Genomic DNA, 22147 nt, shown 5'->3' with positions numbered 1-22147 from the left:
ATATGGCGAATTTAATTCGAATTTTATACATTTCAAATTTTTTCCTCATCGAACTTCATTCGAATTTCAAAGTTGTCGAACTTCGAATTCGAATTCGAACTTGGTGACTTAGGTTGAGTCCATAAGCTATACTAAGTATATCCAAAACACTTTGAAGCTAGCACAAAAATGGCAATTTTGCAAACATGTGTGCACTGGCTTAAAAATTTAAAATGCAAGAGGAAGTTTCTAAATTAATTAGAGGATGTATGTTATGCTGTACAAGTAGGCGTAAAAGTGGGAAAGAAGGATTGTACATGCCTCTACCTAGTCCTATTAGGCCCTAGGAAATCATTATATGGATTTTGAAGGGGTTTACCACTGATAAAGTATGAAAAGGATTATCTTCATGTGACTGGATATATTTAAAAAAATGTGTGTGCTACTCCCTGTGTATTATATTTCACTAGCATTTTGGTGCATTTTGGTTTTCTTAAGTCTATCATTTTGAATAAAGATTCCAGACTTTTGGGAATTTTCGGACCACCTTGTGGAACAAGATGGACACCAAGTTGAAAAGAAATACAACCTTCCATCCTCAAACTGATAGGCAGATGGAAGTGGTAATTAGAACTTTCATAGAACTTATAAAAAGGTACAATAAGAAGCATCCAAGAAAATGAGAAATATTTGGTATATATTCCATATTGCTACATTAGGGAGATGGATAGATTCACAAACAAATCACTTTTTGAATCAAGTTCGGGTTATTTTCTTACATATCACTTGACATAGCATACGAACAGCAAAATGAGAAGAAATAAATTCAAATGTGACAGGGGCAGCCAAGTTCATTGAAAGAATATGTAAAATCCAACTCAAGGTTCAAGAAAAACTAGAGAAGCTCCAAGCCAAGTACAAAGCAAGGCATGACCAACATTATTAAGAAAACATTATCAAGGTAAGTGACAATGTATGGCTTTACTTGAGCAAAGAGAAGCTTTAATGACAAGCAAGTTAAAACCAGTAAGATATTAGACCATTCGCCATTTAGAAAAAATGAAGGGAATGCTTTCAATATCAATTTACCTTCTTTCATGAGAGAACACTCAATACTCAGTTGTGAGAACTTGCGTCTTTATGAACCTTAAATGATAAATCAGGAAAATGAGTAATTACAACATATCATTGAAACGTATTGTATTGGATGCACAAGGAGGCCTACAGAAAAATATTATGTTGCATAAGAAGTTTGGAGAAACAAAAAGAGGACCCCAAAACTCTGCGCAACTTGTGATTAATGGCAAGACAAGAGACACTTAATGCCAAGAAGAAAGTCGAAGAGATTCCCACGTCTCTTAAAAATCTAATCTTTTGTGACTTGAGAAATATCTTCCTCAGCAAACAACCAAGAATTCTTCAAATCCTGAAATAAAACTTGGCTTTGGCGTTTTTGTCCCTGTAAGCTGATGGTTCTTTCTTGTATTAGTCCCAGTTTCATTACTGACAGTTGCAAACCTACAAGTTTGTGGTTGTCTTTGTGTTGCTAGCAGTTATATTTGTGACAAATGAAGTTGCTATTTGTGTTAAAAGGGATTTCATCCTGCTAATTAGCCACTTTTTCTAGATCTGACAACAATTTAAGAAGCAGCCAAGAAAGAATGTCTTTCAATTCCTCGAGACTGGGGCTCCTTAAGTGCACGAAGGATAGTTCCAACACTTAATATGCATAGCCCATTGTAAAGCATACGTGTCGGAAGTGAGAAGACAGTGAAGAAGTTCGTCGTCAACGAGAATCTGTACGGTAGTGCATAGAAAGGAGTGTAGCAACGATGAACAATGTAAGCACATTCCAAATTGTGCTCTTTGCAATTTCCAAAGTTGAAGGTAAGAAGAGGGAAGTGATCAATAGACACTTCAAAGCTAAATTTCTTCACACGAAGGTTTCCACGGTAAAATTCCACAAGTTTATGACGTTTGCATTTGAATTTATTAATAGTGTTCATGTTTCATTTTCGACGACAATGCACACAATTTGTTTACATCGGCTACACTCAATCTGTTGACAGTTGAAGATTAATTCAAATAGGAACAGATTATAATCTGGATATAATTTCTAGGAAGTATGACAGAGCATTCATCGTTTCTAAGAAGGGCATCAAACCAAGATACTAGATGCACTATCTAGGTGACTTAAATGGGCTGAAATATGAAAAATTCCCATATTTGCACGCAACATTGTGAAGGTGTCCAGATTGGTTATTCTGAAGGTTAAGAATTTTCACGGTTGATTAAGATTTGTTAACTCCTGGCTATACTTCCAAATGTGCGGATGTTCAGGTATTTATACCCCAGCTGATTAAAAAATATTAATTACCAAAATGAAATCAATTGAGCAAAAATATCCAGTTGAAAGTAGAGTAGTAGGAGGGAAGAGTACCAATAACAAGAAGTGTATTTAAATTGGGAGCGTTGAATTGAAGGAATCACCGAGGTGCTTGTGCCTTCACATTCACGTTCAGCTGTGGAATCGGAAATAGCCATTTGACAGGAGAGCTCTACACGGAGGCTAGTGAACAAGCCGCCACCATATTTTGAACTACGCACCCTTTCGTCTCCGCATTCATTATTTAAGGGTATGGAAGAACATTTAAGAACTAGCAATCAAAGGTTCAATGGACAAAGTTTTGGAAGAAAATTTAAAAACAAGGGATTGTATTTAAAATTTTTAAAAGATTTTTTTTTTTTTAAATTTATTTATTATTATTAAGGAATTTCTAACTTAGTCAAGTGATCCAGAGTTTAGCTTTTCAATAAGATGAGCTTCTAGGAGTTTAGCTCTTCAACAATATGAACCTCTCGATGAAGCGGGCTCAAACAAGCCAACCGTCAAGTAAATTAGAGTTGAGATAATTGATCTCAAACGATGAACACAAAGCCCTTAACCAACTACGCTACCCATTATTTGAATAGGTTTGAGAAAAAATTGTAAAATTTGTAAGATGTTGTATATCTAGCCATCATGATGCATCATAAAGTAGATGGCACCCATCCCTTGTAGCTTCAATTCATTGTTGTTCTATATCGAATAGTTTACTATTGCTACATTCACATTAACTAGTCTTAGATCCTCCTTACCCATTTTTATTGTAATTTTGATTTTTTCCTATTTTTAATGCACAATTTCTTTTCTTTTTTTTATCTTTGCTACATAAATGGTGCCCTTAAGTGCTTACATATTGTTACCAATTGCAATCTTATTTGTTGTAGTAAAAGGCATGGTGGTAAAAAAAAAAGACTTTTATGGATCTCGCACATCCACATTTAGACAACTTTCCTCAATAGATCTTGTTTAAGACTTTCAATAAAATGAACAAACCATGGTCTTCATTATTGTGGTAAAAGGTGTGGATCTTTCAACTCCTCCAATGAATCTTCAAAGCACTATACAGCTACTTTAGGATTGGGTATGACATGTCTTTCCACTAGTATTTTCAAATATGTCTATCCCATATAGCTTACAATGTACAATGTGATAGCTTGCATTTTGTTCATTGTTATCATCAATATCCACTTCCAACTATAACAAATCTTGATTATCTCTATACTAATCAACAAATATTAAAGATAAATAGTGCCACATAATATGAAATCCTATTTAAAGAGAGAATCCAATCCACGCGTTATATTTTTGTGCAATCCCTATTATCTTTTAGAATCCATTAAACCATATTCCTTTGAGGTGTTTGGTCAAACACATTGTAACTCATGTTCTTGTTAAGGCATTTGCAACCAACTCATACATTATTTAGCTAAATGATGGTGGCATTGAGTGAGACCTATATTAGTAGAAGAATTAGATGATATATAGAGCAACATAATTCACATTATATTAGAGTAAGCTTGAGATTGAAAGTGTGATAAACACGGTTTAGATTGAGATCAATATAGGTTGTTATAGTAATTAAATAAATGACTAGTAGAGAATGAAAATTTAACTTTTTACTTATGTTAGAAAATCTATGTAATTAAATTATTTGTATTTGGGTGAAGAATTTTATTGAAAGTTCACATTAAATGTAAGAAAAAAATTGGGGTGACATGAAAGTGAGACGAGAATGGTTTTGACCTAATGTCCAATTGAATGTGAGAATTAGATGGCAACATGACATGAAAATGAATTTGAGAATGACATGGTGTTAAGTTCATGAGTGAAACAAAAAATTAAGTAACTCAATTGAGCAACGAAATGAGATAGGTTGAGTTAAGTTTCAAGGTGTAACGGAAGTAAATGCATTTTGCTACAATTTACCTCTCGGATAAATGATTAGACAACAATAAAAAGATTTAAATAGATGTTACAATTAATGTAAAATTAAAATGATATTCAAAGGTGGGGATATTTGGAATTGATTCACCATATTACTAGATTTTTAGGGCTTTCTCATATTGATGAATTAAAACATATAAATGCAACTTTACTTTGGTTCAACTACATGACTGCAAACCTCATCTCTACAAGTACAAACCTAGACATAATGTGTAGGATTAAACTTGCAATCCACATAAATGACATTGTAGATTTGTTGACTATTTGGAGTTATTCACCTCAATCTTCTAATATTTAAATTCATGTAGGGACTTGTAACGTCCCTCCCTGATTTATCTTTTCCTTTTGTGCTTCAATAGACTATTTTGTCGTAGCATAGACTATTTTGTGATGCTTGGATTAGACTATTGTGGATTTACATGTGATTTAGATGCTTTATCTTGGATATTGGACATATTATATTGCATTTGACATTACTATTCCATGAGGGTGATGACATTATGGATTGTTATATGGGTTATTATGATGATAGGTGCTCATTTGATGGCTTATATGTATCTCCTTCTATGTGTTGTAAATACTCTTTTACAATGATATGATGATATTTTATGTTGTACTAACCCTATTTCATGATGCGAGATTGATTATGATATTGCTTGATTGTTTGTGAGTGTCTTCTATTGTCTTCGTGATAGGGATGGTGTCACATCACTCATTGCGAGTGGGATGTGCCATTGTGATTCTCTATCACTTGCATGTATTATATATTATATATGTTGTATTGTGGATGCAGGATGCAGGATTTGCAAGTACAAGACATCGCCTCCACCTGGCTTCACAAGTCTGAGCATGTCTTATCCCAATGGCAAGTTGATCGAAGATGACATGAAATCCCATTCTACACTCTAGGTTTAAGGTTGATTACCCTTGTCAGTCCTTGTGTGAGTTGTAGTTCAGTGTTGAGTGATCCATTGAGTTGTCTCTTGTTGGTGTGTTTGGAGTGTTGTATGTATTGATTGGTTTAATTATTAATTAATTAAGTAATTTATATAATTTAATAATTGTAGTGTCATAAAATTGCGACCCTTACAATTTTTTACCACATTAGGGTCTTCATGTTGGTGAATCGAATTCCCAAGCCTGATAGTGATCGAAGACCCGAGACTTGCTCAGTCCCCGAAAACTGCACTTTTTATGCCCCCCGCACTACTTGAACATGCTTCATGTCCTAAGATAAGGGTAGGACAACAGTGTGGCGCCCCTGTCCCCCCTAGGATAGGGGTCCTTGCCCCATTTTGGGTCAAGACCCTTTTCAATTGTGCTTTGGTGGTTGTGCATTGAGCAGGAAACTCCCCCAGTGTCGGCTTGTGACGGAAAATCCGTTCAATAACCCTATTGACAAGTATATAAGTCGCATTTTCCCTCTCATTTTCATAAGTTCAACAAGCGAAAAATTTGGATAAGAGATAAGGCGGGTATAAGTTTAAGCATTCAAGAATTCCTTTCCAGCATTGAGCATTCTCAAGTCTCCTTTCAAGGCTAGGTGTTGCATTCAATTCAAGGATTCGACCATTGAAGAGGAGATTCATTCCAACATTCAATTCAATACAAGCAAATTTACCTACATTCTATCTACAACCTCCCTTGAGGTGATTTACATTTCAGTCTTTCATTTACATTTACTTGCAAGTACTTTCTTTCATCATTTGGTTAATTCCAAAACTGGGGTTTGACCTGAAGGCAAACCCCCAATCCCAACCCCTTTTCCTCTCTTTTCTGTGTGTAGGTTGCAGGCGCGCAGCTGTACTTTCAGATTTGGATTCCATTTGCAGAGGCAGAAAAACCCTTTTCGTTTTGCGGATTTTTCGAAGGATCGTGTACACTTTCGCCACAATCCAAATAACTTTTTCTCAAATTCGCAAGGTGGCTTCGTCTCGACACATTATTGCCAGATCCAGGTGCACAACTTCATCCTATGCTTCTATCTCGAGTTATAATCAGATCTTTGTCGCTTTTTCACTTGGTCATAAGTACTCTGTTGGTATTATGGATGTGTTGCATTGGTTTTGTCATTGATGTCAACACTTATCGGCAATTATCTTTCTGGAGATCTTTGGTTATGTTGAACTGACACATTATGTTCACCAATGCACAGTCACCGGTATCTGGTTCACCGGCAAGTTATATTGTTCATTGGCATTGAGGATGATCTATTATCATCTAGAGATTACTTGGTTATGTCGAAGACATGGTTTGGACACTTGTTTTGATGATTTGGTTATTGGTCTAATCGAGTTGGCATATTTGTTGTTATCGACAAATTGGTCTAGGTTATGAACTAGCAAGCGTTATCTATTCTGGATCAGCATGGCACGTTATGGAGATGATTTATTGATTGGTTATTATTGTAAATGCATTGAGCCGACATGATGCATCACATATATGATTCATTTGTAATTGATTTAATTGTAATATTCTTAGTGAGCCGACCTACACATTTGGTCTTAGGTTTTGGTATATATGTAAGATCTCAATTGTGAGATTGATATAGAAAAGGACATAAGGTATAATAAGGTTGTGATATTCGGTATATGTGAATATAAGCAGAGCTACTCACACAGACATCATTTGAAGATTCAAGGAAGGTTTGAAGAAGATTAACAGAGCTTAACCGGTATTGAATCCAACATATGAAGATGCTTTTTTGAGCAGTACATTATCTAGGATTTAACCATCCTACTGTAGTCATTGTGACTCCCATTTGAGTAGTGAGCTCTAGGCAGTTGTCCTTTCTGCATGTACAGACCCCATTTGTACACACATACTATCTGCAGTAGTATCATCTGATTGTGGGTAAGGTTTCCCACCGTGGTTTTTCCCTTTACAGGGTTTCCACGTACAAATATATGTGTTATGTGTTATGGATGTTGTTTCTCTTTTTGTTTCATGCATTAAGCTTCACCGGTACTATTATTAACTGTTAAACTGTCAACCGACATTAAGTTTGGTTTACCGGTATTATGCATCAAGTTTGATTAAGTTATATTTGGGTTGAAATTAATAGACAATTGATTCACCCCCCCCCCCCCCCTCTCAGTTCCCTCCGGGTCCTAACAATTGGTATCAGAGCTAAGTCCTCTTTTTGCAGAAGTTTAACAACTTGAGGAGATTCTATGACAACTAAATATTTCAGGAAGGGCAGTGCGAAACTTGATGGAACCAACTATGGTATATGGAAGATCATAATAGAGACACATCTGAACTGCATTGGAAGAGACATATGGGATGTTACAAAGTATGGCTATGTTGGTCCTACACAGAGTCAACCTAATCCACCAAACTTGGCTAAAGATCAGGAGAATGATTGCAAAGCAAGAGAAGCACTTTTGAGCACCTTGTCAGATCAGGAAATCATGGGATTATCAGACCAATCTACTACTAAAGCTATTTGGGATAAATTGGAGACATTGAATGAAGGAGATACCACTGTTAAAATTGCAAAACTGGAATGCTTCTGAGTCAGATATGAACATCTGAAAATGGAAGAAGATGAAAGAATTTATGCTTTTATGGAAAGAGTTAATGAAATTGTTTTGGGTATACAATGTTGTGGAGGATCCTTAAGTGAAGATGAGATTGTTTCTAAATTTTTAAGAGCATTGCCACCGACATACAAAATGAAAGTAACTGCTATTAATGAATTCAAAACAATACCTAATACATCACTATCTAGAGATACTTTGGTTGGAAAACTTTCAGCTTTTGAGCTTGAGGAATTTGGTCATGTTGCTACAACTAAGACAGATTTAGCTTTCAAAGCTTCATCATCTACATCATCATCATCATCATCTAAGGAATCTGATTGGAAAGCACTTTATGCAAAAGAGCTTGAAGACATCAGAAAGGAAAATGAAGAACTTGAAGAGCTTGAAGCACTATTCGCAAGAAAAATGCCTAAAGGTCCTATTGGAAGTAAGTATGAAGGTAAAGCACCATTTAAATGTTTTAACTGCAATAAAATTGGTCATATGGCATCTAAGTGTCTTGATAGACAAGCAAGATTGAGAGAAGAAGCTAAAAGAACATATAAGCCTAACCCTGAATATCAGAGATACGGATTAAAGAATAATAGAGACAAATCATGTTACTATGCTGATGAAGGAGTTATTGATGATTCTGATGAGGAACCGATAGACAATGGATGGGCTTTTGTTGCAATAACAAAAGATCAACCGACACCTATTGTACAACCGGTAGAGCAAGCCCTGGCAGCTAAAATTGAAGAAAAAGATGAATGGATCATTGATTCCAGATGTTCACATCATATGATTGGTGATAAAAGTAAATTCTTAACTTTTCAGGAATACAATGGAGGTCTAGTAAGATTTGGAGATGATAAAGCTTGTTTGATCAAAGGAAAAGACACTATATCTTTTGATGGTAAGCACAATACTAACAACGTTTATTATGTTGAAGGTTTGAAGAACAATCTTTTAAGTGTTGGTCAATTAGTTGAAAAGGGATTTCAGATACAATTCAAGAATGGTAAATGCAAAATTATGAATAGAACTGGTTTGGAAATTGCAATCGGTAATCAGACTAGAGGTAATATCTTTCATTTGAATAACATTGAAAAGACATGCTTGATTGCACATATTGATGAAAGTTGGTTATGGCATAAGAGACTTTGTCATGTAAATTTTGATTGCATTGTAAAGATCAGTACAACTAAGGCAGTAAGGGATTTACCTAAGATTGTAAAACCTCACAATCCGGTATGTAAGGAATGTCAATTTGGAAAGCAAGTTAGAACAACTTTTAAGAGTATTCCAGAGAAATCCAATAATGTTCTTGACTTGATTCATACTGATTTATGTGGTCCGGCAAGAACTGGAAGTCTACAAGGAGATAGATATTTTATGCTAATCATTGATGATTATTCTAGAATGTGTTGGGTTACTTTTCTCAGGAAAAAATTAGAAGCTTTTGGGAAATTCAAGTTATTCAAGGCAATGGTAGAGAATGAAACCGGTAAGAAAATCAAATGCTTAAGATCATACCAAGGAGGTGAATTCACATATAAGGAATTTAATACATTCTGTGAAGTGAATGGAATCATAAGACAACTATCAGCACCTCAGACACCCCAACAAAATGAAGTTATGGAAAGGAAGAACAAAACTATTCTGGATGCAGCTAGAAGCATGATATCAGAAGCAAGCCTACCTCATGTGTATTGGAGAGAAGTAGTGAATACAACGGTTTACACATTCAACAGAGTTCACATCAAAGGTGAAACCGGTAAGACCCCTCATGAACTATGGCTTGGTAATACTCCTACTCTTAAATATTTCAAAATATTTGGAAACAAATGTTATATTAGGAGAGATGAGTATGTTGGTAAATTTGATCCTAGAAGAGATGAAGGAACATTTCTTGGTTATTCGTCTAAGAGCAAGGCATATAGATGTTTTGTAGAAAATCATTGAGAGTACAAATGTGAAGATAGATGAACAGTTCAGAGGTAATTCAAGATCTGTAGAATCTAAATCGACAATTGAAATAATCATAAATGAACCTACACTGAGTGCAGCGATACAAAATGTATATCCAGTCACACCGACATCATCAGATAATTCCATAGTGACTGAAGAACAACAACAAGTGAACACACCCAGGTATATAAGATTGAATCATTCTGAAAGTCAAATAATTGGGAATAAGTATCAAGGAGTTATGACAAGAGGAAGACTGGAAAATGAACAGGTATGTTTAATTTCTCAAATTGAACCAGCATTTGTCATTGAGGCATGTGGAGATTAACATTGGATTAAAGCTATGGAAGATGAATTGGAACAAACTGAAAAGAATAATACATGGACATTGGTTCCCCGACCTAAAAATAAAAATGTAATTGGAACTGAATGGGTATTCAGAAACAAACTTAATGAAGATGGTAAGGTAATCAGAAACAAAGAAAGATTAGTGTGTAAGGGATATTTACAGAAAAAGGAATTGATTACAATGAAACCTTTGCATCGGTAGCTAGAATTGAGGCAATCAGACTATTTCTTGCATTTGCAGCACACAAGAACTATAAAGTATATCAAATGGATGTTAAATGTGCATTTCTGAATGGTGATCTTGAAGAGGAAGTTTACATTGAACAACCTTAAGGATTTTCTCTAACAAATGACAAAGATATGGTTTGCAGGTTAAGGAAAGCTTTATATGGATTGAAGCAAGCTCCTAGAACTTGGTATCCTAGATTGGACAAATATCTCTTGAAACTTGGTTACACTAAAGGTAATGCTGACAACAACTTATATTTCAAATTGACTAATGATGACATCTTGGTTATTGAAGTTTTTGTTGATGATATCATTTTTGGAGGAGAAGATGGATTGTGTAAAGACTTTTCTAACAAGATGCAGGAAGAATTTGAAATGTCTATGATTGGGGAGATAAAATTCTTTTTAGGATTGCAGATTTCACAGACTGATAAAGGTATATTCATATGTCAATCAAAGTACTTGAAGGAACTACTGAAGAAATTTGGTATGGAAAACTCTAAACCGGTAAGTACTCCTATGACTACAACTAATAAACTATCACTAAAGGATGATTCAGCCCCTGTTAATCCGACAAGATATAAATCTATGATTGGAGGTTTACTGTATTTGACACAAACAAGACCTGATATTATGAATGCAATATGTATTGTTTCAATATTTTAGAGTAATCCTAAGGAAAATCATGAATCAACAGTAAAAAGGATTTTCCGGTATGTACAAGGCACAACAAATCTTGGTTTATGGTATCCTAAAGATGAAAATTTTGATTTATGTGCAGACACTGATGCAAATTGGGCAGGAGATGTAGATGACAAAAAGAGCACCACCGGCAGAGCATTCTTTCTTGGTAGCAGATTGATTTCATGGTTTAGCAAGAAACAAAGTCGTACATCATTATCAATAGCAGAATCAGAATATGTTGCAGCAGCAACTAATTGTACTCAGGTATTATGGATTAAGCAAATGTTGAAGGACATAAAAGTTAAATGCAAAGAGCCTATAATCATCTATTGTGATAATTCAACAACAATTGATATATCAAAGAATCCAGTATTTCACTCTAAAACTAAACATGATTCTATCAAATACAATTTTATGAAAGAGAATGTTGAAGCAAAGGAAGTGAAATTGGTTTATGTGAATACTAAAGAGCAGATTGCAGATATCTTTACAAAGCCTTTACCTAAAGAAGCCTTTGAACATCTTAGAGAGCAGCTTGGGGTAATACCCTCACCAGTAGAGACTTAGACAATTGGAGATTGGCATCAGACTGATAGAAATTAACAGAGAAACCTTTTTTCCAGCTTTGATGAAGGAGAGCTACTTCTCAGGTGGAGTAGTTGGTATTTGTAATTGGTTCTATGAACTGGTTGTATCTGGTATTTGTATTGCTTTGGCATTTGATGTCAAGGGGGAGAGATATCTATGGAAAAACACATTATCCTTTGGGGAGAGATTATTCATTGGGGGAGAGATTGTTACTCTTTGTATTTTGATTTCTGGAGATTGTTGGTTTTGGGTCTACTGGCATTTCTGCTTTGGCACTTAGATGGTTTTTCCATCTTGTGTTGCCATCAATGCCAAAGGGGGAGATTGTTGGTATTATGGATGTGTTGCATTGGTTTTGTCATTGATGTCAACACTTATCAACACTTATCTTTCTGGAGATCTTTGGTTATGTTGAACTGACACATTATGTTCACTGGCATGTTCAATGACTTATGCACAGTCACTGATATCTGGTTCACCGACAGGTTATATTGTTCACCTACACTGAGGATGATCTATTATCATCTGGAGATTACTTGGTTATGTTGAAGACATGGTTTGGACACTTGTTTTGATGATTTGGTTATTGGTGTAATCAAGTTGGCATATTTGTTGTTATCGACAAATTGGTCTAGGTTATGAAACGGCATGCGTTATCTATTCTAGATCAGCATGACATGTTATGGAGATGATTTATTGATTGGTTATTATTGTAAATGCATTGAGCCGACATGATGCATCACATATTGATTCATTTGTAATTGATTTAATTGTAATATTCTTAGTGAGCCGACCTACACATTTGGTCTTAGGTTTTGGTATATATGTAAGATCTCAATTGTGAGATTGATATAGAAAAGGACATAAGGTATTATAAGGTTGTGATATTCGGTATATGTGAATATAAGCAGAGCTACTCACACAGACATCATTTGAAGATTCAAGGAAGGTTTGAAGAAGATTATCAAAGCTTAACCGATACTAAATCCAGTATATGAAGATGTTATTTTGAGCAGTACATTATCTAGGATTTAACCATCCTATTGTAGTCATTGTGACTCCCATTTGAGCAGTGAGCTCTAGGCAGTTGGACTTTTTGTATGAGCAGACCCCATTTGTGCACACATACTATCTACAGTAGTATCATCTGATTGTGGGTAAGGTTTCCCACCGTAGTTTTTCCCCTTACAAGGTTTCCATGGACAAATATATGTGTTATGTGTTGTGGATGTTGTTTCTCTTTTTGTTTCATGCATTAAGCTTCACCGATACTATTATTAACCGTTAAACTGTCAACTGACATTAAGTTTGGTTTACCGGTATTATGCATCAAGTTTGATTAAGTTATATTTGGGCTGAAATTAATAGACATCTGATTCACCCCCCCCTCGCAATTGCCCCTGGGTCCTAACATACACAATTCAATCAATTCAAATCTCATTCCAGAAGAGGGGATTAACTTACCATTCTTATATCGCTTAGAATTCAATCTCCTTCTCTGAAGGTTGAATCTAGTGTATTTTCTCCCCTCTTCTAATGTAATGCGTGAAAAGTGTTTGAAGGGAAATCTAAAGTGAAACTTTCATCTCTCCTCGGAGGGAAGAAAAGCTTTCCTCTAGATCTCTCATTCGCTCATTTTTTCCAACATTACATTTTGGTGAACCTGACGTCTTACATGCTTTATTATGAAAATCATTGCATATTTTTCATTTACGAGTTTAATTTTTCTGCAAGCTTAGTGGTTAAATCATTCAAAACCCTAGTTTTAAAATTGAACTTGTGTTTTGATTGTTATTGTCTTAGATCTGAAAAATTGCTTTGTTTGTCAAATTCAATTTCCTCCTTGTCTTGTTCAATTTGCAAATCAAATTCATAAAATTAAGTGGTTAATTGTCAAAACCCTAATTTTAAAAATAATATTGAACTTGTGCAAACTTTGAATTTCCATTTAAATTTCAGATTTGTGATAGTTTTCAGAATTATCCTCTTTCGTTAAATTCAAATATTCCATTTCCCTCCTTTTTCAAAATTCAAAATTTCAAAAATTAAGTGGTTAGGTCATAAAACCCTAATTTTTAAAATTAATTGGATTTTGTACAAATTTCAATCAAATTCATTCAAATTCAGATTTCTAAACATTCTCCAAGGTGTCCCTCCCCTTTAGGTTTGACCCTTTTCAAATTTGCAGTCCAATTCCCTTTTTTCTTCAAAACCCTAATAGGGTCCTATTTTCACATTTGAACCTTATTTTCACCTATCTAGAAATTGTAAAATCCGCCAATTTTGGGGGATTAGCTTTAAAATCATCGTAATATTCATCCCTGAAAATTTTGAAAAAAGTTGGTCGAACCATGTGCATTTTCGCCACAGTCTTCGGCTTTTTTCCTGAAATTTCGAGAGATTGATATGAATGTATTTAATAGCCTAAATCCAGAAGATTGGCTACTTTTGTCAATTTTTGATACCTCAAAAATAAAAATAATCTCCAAAATTCCACATTTCAAATTTTTAGAAAATTTTTAAAATTAAGAGGTTAATTATAATCTGCCTTGATTTTAAAATTTTTGTTTTTTATCAATTTTAAAATCAAGTGGTATCCCCTTGGCCCTAATTTTAAAATTCTAATTTCCTTTGATTTATTATTTTGGAAATTGTGTCATTATCTTCCTCCAACAAAGTTCAAATTGTTTAATCATTATTTTCTTAAATTTTGCATTACTTAATTTTGAAAGCTTTGTTCAAAATTCAAAATTTCAATTTTCCCTCTAGTGCATGAGTTTTACCACTATTAGTCCTACCAATAATATCCCCGTTAGACAAAGCATTAGAATTAAGGCTTTCCAAGGTTTAATTATTGAGGACATCGAGCCTAATTTGGGTGACTTCTTTAATGAGGATAATGCTAATTCTTCCCATCCTAATCATGTCCCTATCTATCCAATTGATGAATCACGTGATGAACACAAAGAAGCTTTGACTAGAGTTTACATAGATCAAGTTTCAAAATTGGACAATCAATTTGATAACTTTCAACAATGGATGTCCCAAGAGTACCCTAATAGTGAATCTCTTCCATTAATTGAAGGCCTTAAACGCATGATTCAAAGTGATAAGAATGGAATTGATATGTTGTATGGCATTGCTCATATTGTTGATTCTAATGTCATGCCTATCAAGAGTTGTGTTGATAACTTAGGTTATTCACAACATTCAAATCAAATCAATTCTTATATTCATTTGACCACTTCAATGGCTAGTATTCCTACTTTCACTTCAAACATCATGAATACATCAACTTAAAAGGTCATTCCTACAACCATTGGTCATGGGGGAAATCCCTCTTCTTCACTTAATCCTCCATCTTTACCTATGTCTTCCATAAGTATTCCTATTATCCCTCAACCAATAAATGTGATACAAGGGGGTAATTCATTTAACAATTTTGTTCCTCCTTTAAGTGTCTTGTTTCCTATGCAATCATCACCTATGCCTACTTATCATAATGTCCCACCACCTTATTCTCACTCCATGCCTTCCTTCAATAACATCACACCACCTTCTCAATCAACTATGTCTCACATCAATTCTTCTATCGAAGAAACAATCAACAATCTTGCTCAAACCGTGTCTTCCTTACAACAACAAATTGCTTCTATGAGTCAATCCAAGTTTAGTGTGCCTACCTTTGATGTTGCGATCCCAGTTTTTCTTGATATTGTTAAAGTAGTGCCACCTAAGCATGTTGAGGTCCCTCAATTGGAACTCTATAATGGAAAAGGTGATCCTCTTACGCATGTCAAAACATTTCAAACCTTGTGTACGGATTTTGCTTATGATCAAAGATTGCTTGCAAAACTGTTTACAAGAACATTAAGAGACAAGGCTTTACAATGGTATTTCTCTTTGCCTTCTTATTCCATCACTTCTTTTCAACAACTAGCAAATGATTGCATCCAACAACTTCAAAATAACATTGATCCTAAAATCACTTTGACTGATTTAATGCATTGTAAACAAGGTGTTAAAGAAAAAGTGACTGATTTCATTGGTAGATATAAGCATTTGTGTGCTCAAATTTCTTTTCATGTACCTGATAATGATATTCAACAAATTTTCATTTCTAATTTGCAAAAAGATATTAGGGAAAAGCTTCTTTTTTGTTTGAGTTTACTTCCTTTCCGCAGTTGTGCACAACATGTTGGCATTGTGTTGTCATTGATGTCACCGATATGGAATGACTACCAGTATGAGTGATGTATGTGCAATACTTTCAAGGAGGAGTACAAGTTGAGATATCTTTGATATCATCTTGTGTTGCAGGACACCGATAAGGTAAGGATGAATGACCACTGGAGTCACCCGTACATAAGTTAGTGCCTGACTTGTGTGGATGGAATGGTAAGGTGACTGGTGTACAAGCCAGATGGCCAAGGTGCTTGAGCTGTTGTTTGTGATGAAGAGGCAGAATGTTACCTAAATCACATCAACACTGGAAGAGAAGAATGAACAAGTCACTGGTATGCGGGAAGGCTGCAGAATAGCAGGACTCCCACTGGATGAAGATGCAGTCATCAAGAGAAGGCAAGACTGAGCAAATGCAAAGAGAGGAATGTGGTCTGACTGAAGATGGAGTCTAATAATGGTTGATGACATAGTGTCATCAAGAGTGTTTACTAGTATGTAAGTCCACCGATAATATGGACAAGATGCAGATGCAAAAGACTCCCCATTTGATGAAGATGTACATAAGGCAGGTTAGCAAGAGTGCTGACAGACTGATTAGTCCACCTGAAGAAAAGCAGAGTGCAAGTTTGATGACAGACCGATTTAAGGGTTTAACCGACAGGGTTAGTAAACTGACAAAAAAGAGGAACCGGTAGAGTGTTTAGTCAGTGATCCTATCTGGACCGACATGGAGAACCAAGCTGGCAGTTGGTCGACATGAATGCCACATGGAGTCAAGGTGGTGAATTTGTATGTAGCAGTAGATGGAGTGTGCATTGATGAGGTAGTTGCAGAGTTGGTCGACATTAATGGTAGATCCTGTAAATCATGGGATGTGTTGTAGAGCCGTTGCAGAGGTTTGTGGCTCAAGGTTTGGAGGACAACTGAGAGACAACTTAGAATGATTGAGGATATCGAGGCAGATGAAGGAAATCGTAAGATCAATCTTGGTGTTTGACCAAGAAATCAACTGACGAGGTAAAAAGAAGATTGCCAAATATAGAAGGCATGATCAAGAAGGCAAGACAATGGTGGTGATGAGGAAACAACTGTCTGGGTGATCAGACCGAGCAAGATCTTATCGGATTTGGTTTTCCTCGAGGTAAGTGAGGAAACCCTAACCGCTCAAAGTTTGAATTGGTTTTTGGCGAGAAAACCAGTCTATAAATATGGAAGCCAAAAACAAAGATGGTTGCCACTGGATGAGAGAGTAGGACTGTTGTAGAGAAGAAGATGGTGTTGATGCGAAGTGATTAAGTGTTATTTATGCATGTGAGAGCAAATAAGTCAAGTGCTCAATGAATATCTGAGAAGAGACTGAGTGTGAGGGAGAACCAGGTTGAAGTGTTCAACCGGTAGCAGTGCAGAACTGGTAGTGTCCATACTGGTAGAGCAAAAGTGAAGGAAGTTGCAGAGAAGGCAGACAGTGGACCGACAGAGTGTAGTACCGGTGAAGAGAAGAGCAATGAGGAGGAGATCCAATAGAGCAGAAGGAGAGTAGAGGTTAACTGGTAGAGTTTACCGACAGTGAAGCAACAAATGAGAGCAGCAGGAGAAGTGTACCGGTGTAGCAGAGAAGGTATCTCACCGGCAGAGTAAGGTATATGAAATAGTTACAAGATTCACTTGTAACAGTATGACTACTTTTGTATTTGAAGTTATCTTTGTGAACACCGATTTGTAGCTCGGTGTAGGGGTTGGTGCTCCTTGGGTTGGTGCCCTAAATCAGGGGTTGTAGCTCCTTTGGGTTGTAGCCCATAAACCAATTAGGGGTTGGTGCCCTGAATCAAGGGGTGTAGCTTCTTGGGTTGTAGCCCTAAACATTGTAACAGAGTTTTGATTGTGAGGCTGGATTGGAGCATTAGACTCCACTAGCATTGCTCACCGAGGTTTTTCCCATGTTGGGTTTTCCTCGTACATACTGGTGTTATGTGATATCCCTTTGCGTGAATGATTTTGTAATTAGTCTCCCCACTAATCGGTAAGTGTGCATTGTGTTATATCCCATAACCGCTCACATAAGTCAGTTAAAGGGAAACAGTTTGAGAACCACTGATTCACCTCCCCCCTCTTAGTGGTGCATTGTGTCTAACAACACTCCACAATTATCCACTGGTTGTGAGTCAAATAAAGAAACCTACTCCTATGGCTCCGAGTGATAAGGGGGAGAGTGTTCAACAACCGTTTGCAAAGTTCAAACCAACAAAAATCTTCATCAAGTTCAATGATACAATCAACAACAACAATTTGTGAATGCTACAACAGGTGTGCCTTCTATTTCTAAACTTTTCAAAAGAGAAAGACAATTTACTCCTTTGAATGAATCTTTACATAGTATTATGTCTCAGTTTTTGCAAAGAAATTTTACCAAACTTCCTCCTATAAAACAAGTTGATCCTTCTAAACTTGCATCCCCTTATTTTGATAACAATTCCTTTTGTCAATTCATCATCAGCCTGGTCACGATACTAAGAAATGTTTCACATTGAAAAGTAAGATTCAAGATTTGATTGATAACAATACTATATACATGGTAGGTGTGAATGATAAGGGAAACAAATCAGTGGCTCCTCCTAATCAAAATCTTAAAAATTTTACTGATCCTTTGCCTTCTCATACCTCTAACGTGATTGAGACTGAGTATACTTCTTTCTCCTCTGAGAAATTCACTTCTATGGCTCTAAACTTGGTAAATCTGGTAGAAAAATAAGATACGCCTAAGGATTCTTGTATTACATTTGACCCTAGTGAGACCATTAGAGCACTCGATGGCCCTTTATACATAGTTGTGAAGGTTAAGGATATACCTTGTCGTGGCACTCTTGTTGATCCCTCTTGTGTGGTTAACATCATCACTAAGGAGTATCTTTTCACTTTATGATTGCATAAACCAATATATGACACCTCTAATGTAGTTGTGAAATTATTTGATGGATTCTCTTGCCCTACCATTGGCTCTATCACCCTTTTAGTTGAAGTTCATACTAAATCCATGGATATTAACTTTGTTATCATACCCTCTTCCGAGCAATTCCATGTGAAGTTGGGCTATCCTTGGCTATCTTCCATGAAGGCTATTGCTTCTCCAATCCATAAGTGTTTGAAATTTCCTCACAATTGCGAAATCATAACTGTGAACCATAGCTTATTTAGACCATCCAAAAGAAGTCTTGACATTCCTATTGATTTCTTTTGGCCTAAGCAATTTCAATCTCTTCCATCAAGGAGCGATGCTCTTTTTCAATCTTATCAAAAATGGAAGAAAGATATGATCTTATCCTTAAGTCAACCTAGATCCCCAACACTTGACATTCCTATCATACTTGAAGATGAAGTTATTCCCCTCATGGATAGAACTAATCTCCCTCCTAAGAAAGATCTTCAATCTATTCCTATGGACGTGACTATGTCTTCTCCTAAGAAGAAAAACAATATTCCTCCTAAGGTTAGACCTGTACCTCCTCCTCACGATGGACCTAGTCTTCTTCCTACACCCTCCTTTATATGGCGCAGTTCCACTCCTTCCTCTTATAGAGAGAAGAGGCCTAATTCTCCTCTTGTCCAACCTAAAAGACCTCAACCAAAGCCTTCAACTATCAAAGAGGAGAGTGTTCCTCCTTTCATAAATATTCCTCTTTCTTCTTAGTCTTCCACTAAGACTTGACGAAATCGTTGTGTGAGAGACCGCATACGAAGGCATCATGCTCGAGCTCGTGAAGTTGCTCCTCAAAATATTCAATCTCCTAGAAATACAACAATTGACATGATTCCCTTTCCTCCTAAGAAAGATGTTCAACCTACATTTCCAAATCATAAGTTGCACAAAACATGTGATGGTTTTACTCCTATTCATGTTTGTGCTCCTCTTTCTATAAATCTTGATGAAGAAATGAGTGAAAATGATATTCATGATGGAAATACAAGTCCTAATGCTTCTGATAGTGATTATGAATATGTTGATGTGGACAAGCATTTATCAACTGAATTTTCACAAACCCTAATCCTAACTCCTAGAATTGAACAAAGTGACTTACCACATGAGCATAGTCCTTGTTTGTATCTTATGATAGCTCCATCTATTGTGCTTGATGTTGTTCCTCTAGCATGTTGCTCGCCTTCCCAAAATAGTGATAAGCAAGATCAGGAGGTGGATGTCGTGCTAGATTAGTAACATTAGCATCGCAGATCTCTTCTCCCTCTTCTTTCTTTCTCTTTTGTGACAATTCTTCTATGTGTATCCATGTTCATCTATTGTTCCCTTAATATCTATTTGGGGATGATGCAAAGCATTGAGATATTTTCTTGGTCTCTTTCATGTTGACTCAAAAAGACATCCTCTATTCCCTTTCTTCCAAGGCAGTGTCCTTTCTTTGGGGAATGACAATTAAAATATGCACATACATATATGATATACATGAGTTATCATACAACATATTGACCCTGAAGAAAGTGAAACTACCTCGTGTTTTGTGTTCATTATTCTTGGGTTTATTCCTCAATTGGGGGATAAATCCTTGCGATAACGTGCTCCCTGTCTCTATTTTTCTCTTGAGTGTATCCTACCTTAAAGAAATCACTCCTGATAAGGTGTGTGCGATCGCTTTAACATTGGGGCATACACTTCGCTCATATTTTCCTTCTTGATACTTAAAGTTACTTAGTGGATTAGGCTTTTCTTTGTAATTTTTTGTATCAATCTTTTTTATGACTCATAGTGAGGGGAACCTTGCTACTTGCAGTCATGGTTTTCCCTTCTTGATCTTCCCTTTTATTTTGTCGATCGATGTCGTAAGATCCTAATTCCACTGGGGGCTTGGTGTATCTTGCTTCCTTGACGTAGTAGAAGTCTTTCAATCCAGTTTCCTTGTACTTTACCGATAGTATTGGCGTACGCTTATACTCCTGCTAAAGTGGGGGATAAATGTAGTGTCATAAAATTGTGACCCTTTCAATTTTCGACCACCTTAGGGTCTTCACGTTGGCAAATCGAATTCCCAAGCCTAATCGGAGATCCGAGACTTGCTCAATCCCCAAAAAACTGAACTTTTTTTGCCCCTCGCACTACTTGAACCTGCTTCATGTTCTCAGATAAGGGCAGGACAAGGGCGTGACGCCCCTATCCTTGCCCCATTTTGGGGCAGGACCCTTTTCAATTGTGCTTTGGTGGTTGTGCATTGAGCGGGAAACTCCCATAGTGTCGGCCTATGACAGAAAATTAGTTCAATAACCCTATTGACAAGTATATAAGTCGCATTTTCCCTCTCATTTGCATAAGTTCAATAAGTAGAAAAGTTGGATAAGCGATAAGGCGAGCATAAGTTTAAGCATTCAAGTATTCCTTTCCAGCATTAAGCATTATCAAGTCTCCTTTCAAGGCTAGGTGTTGCATTCAAGTCAAGGATTCAACCATTGAAGAGGAGATTCATTCCAACATTCAATTCAATACAAGAAAATTTACCTACATTCTATCTACAACCTCCCTTGAGGTGATTTACATTTCAGTCTTTCATTTACATTTACTTTCAAGTACTTTCTTTCATCATTTGGTTAATTCCAAAACTGGGGTTTGACCTAAAGGCAAACCCCCAATCCCAACCCCTTTTCCTCTCTTTTTAGTGTGTAGGTTGCAGGCGTGCAACTGTACTTTTGGATTTGGACTATATTTGCAGAGGCGGAAAAACCCTTTTCATTTCGTGGATTTTTCGGAGGATCGTGTACACTTTCGCCAAGGTCTAGACAACTTTTTCTCAAATTCGTAGGGTGGCTTCATCTCGGCATATTATTGCCAGATCCAGGTGTACAGCTTCATCCTACGCTTCTATCATGATTTATAATCAGATCTTTGTCGGTTTTTCACTTGGTCATAAGTACACAATTCAATTAATTCAAATCTCATTCCAGAAGAAGGGATTAACTTATCACTCTTATATCACTCAAAATTCAATCTCCTTCTCTAAAGGTTGAATCTAGTGTATTTCCCCCCTCTTCTAATGTAATGCGTGAAAAGTATTTGAAAGGAAATACGACGTGAAAATTTCATCTCTCCTTGGAGGGAAGAAAAGCTTTCCTCTAGATCTCTCATTCGCTCATTTTTCCCAACATTACAATAATGCTAAATTACATTAATAGATTTATATAGTTTATAATAATAAAAGAAAGAAATATAGTTGGAAATAATAAAATAAATAAATATTTGGTAATGATATTTAATATACTTGAGAAGTAATGTTGGTAAATGATTTTTTTATCCTTGGATGTTAACTATTTATTA

At 36.0% G+C, this 22147-nt stretch overlaps 1 protein-coding gene across 3 annotated transcripts in view; it reads right to left on the bottom strand.

Annotated features, from left to right (window-relative positions):
• LOC131045085 (protein N-terminal glutamine amidohydrolase) overlaps positions 1-2650 on the bottom strand; it is a 105379-nt gene extending 102729 nt beyond the window's left edge. Inside the window, exon 1 of one of the 3 annotated variants that reach the window (XM_057978616.1) lies at positions 2420-2650. In XM_057978616.1, coding sequence (XP_057834599.1) covers positions 2420-2523 — 104 coding nt within the window. In that variant the 5' untranslated portion in view covers positions 2524-2650. The remainder of the gene's footprint in view (positions 1-2419) is intronic. The other 2 variants (XM_057978624.1, XM_057978607.1) reach the window with 2 other exon arrangements.
• Positions 2651-22147: the final 19497 nt, after the last annotated feature.

This window comes from Cryptomeria japonica, chromosome 3, assembly GCF_030272615.1.
Source record: "Cryptomeria japonica chromosome 3, Sugi_1.0, whole genome shotgun sequence".
Taxonomy (NCBI): domain Eukaryota; kingdom Viridiplantae; phylum Streptophyta; class Pinopsida; order Cupressales; family Cupressaceae; genus Cryptomeria; species Cryptomeria japonica.
The sequence above is the reverse complement of the archived record's forward strand: the minus strand, read 5'-3'. Positions and strand labels throughout refer to the sequence as shown.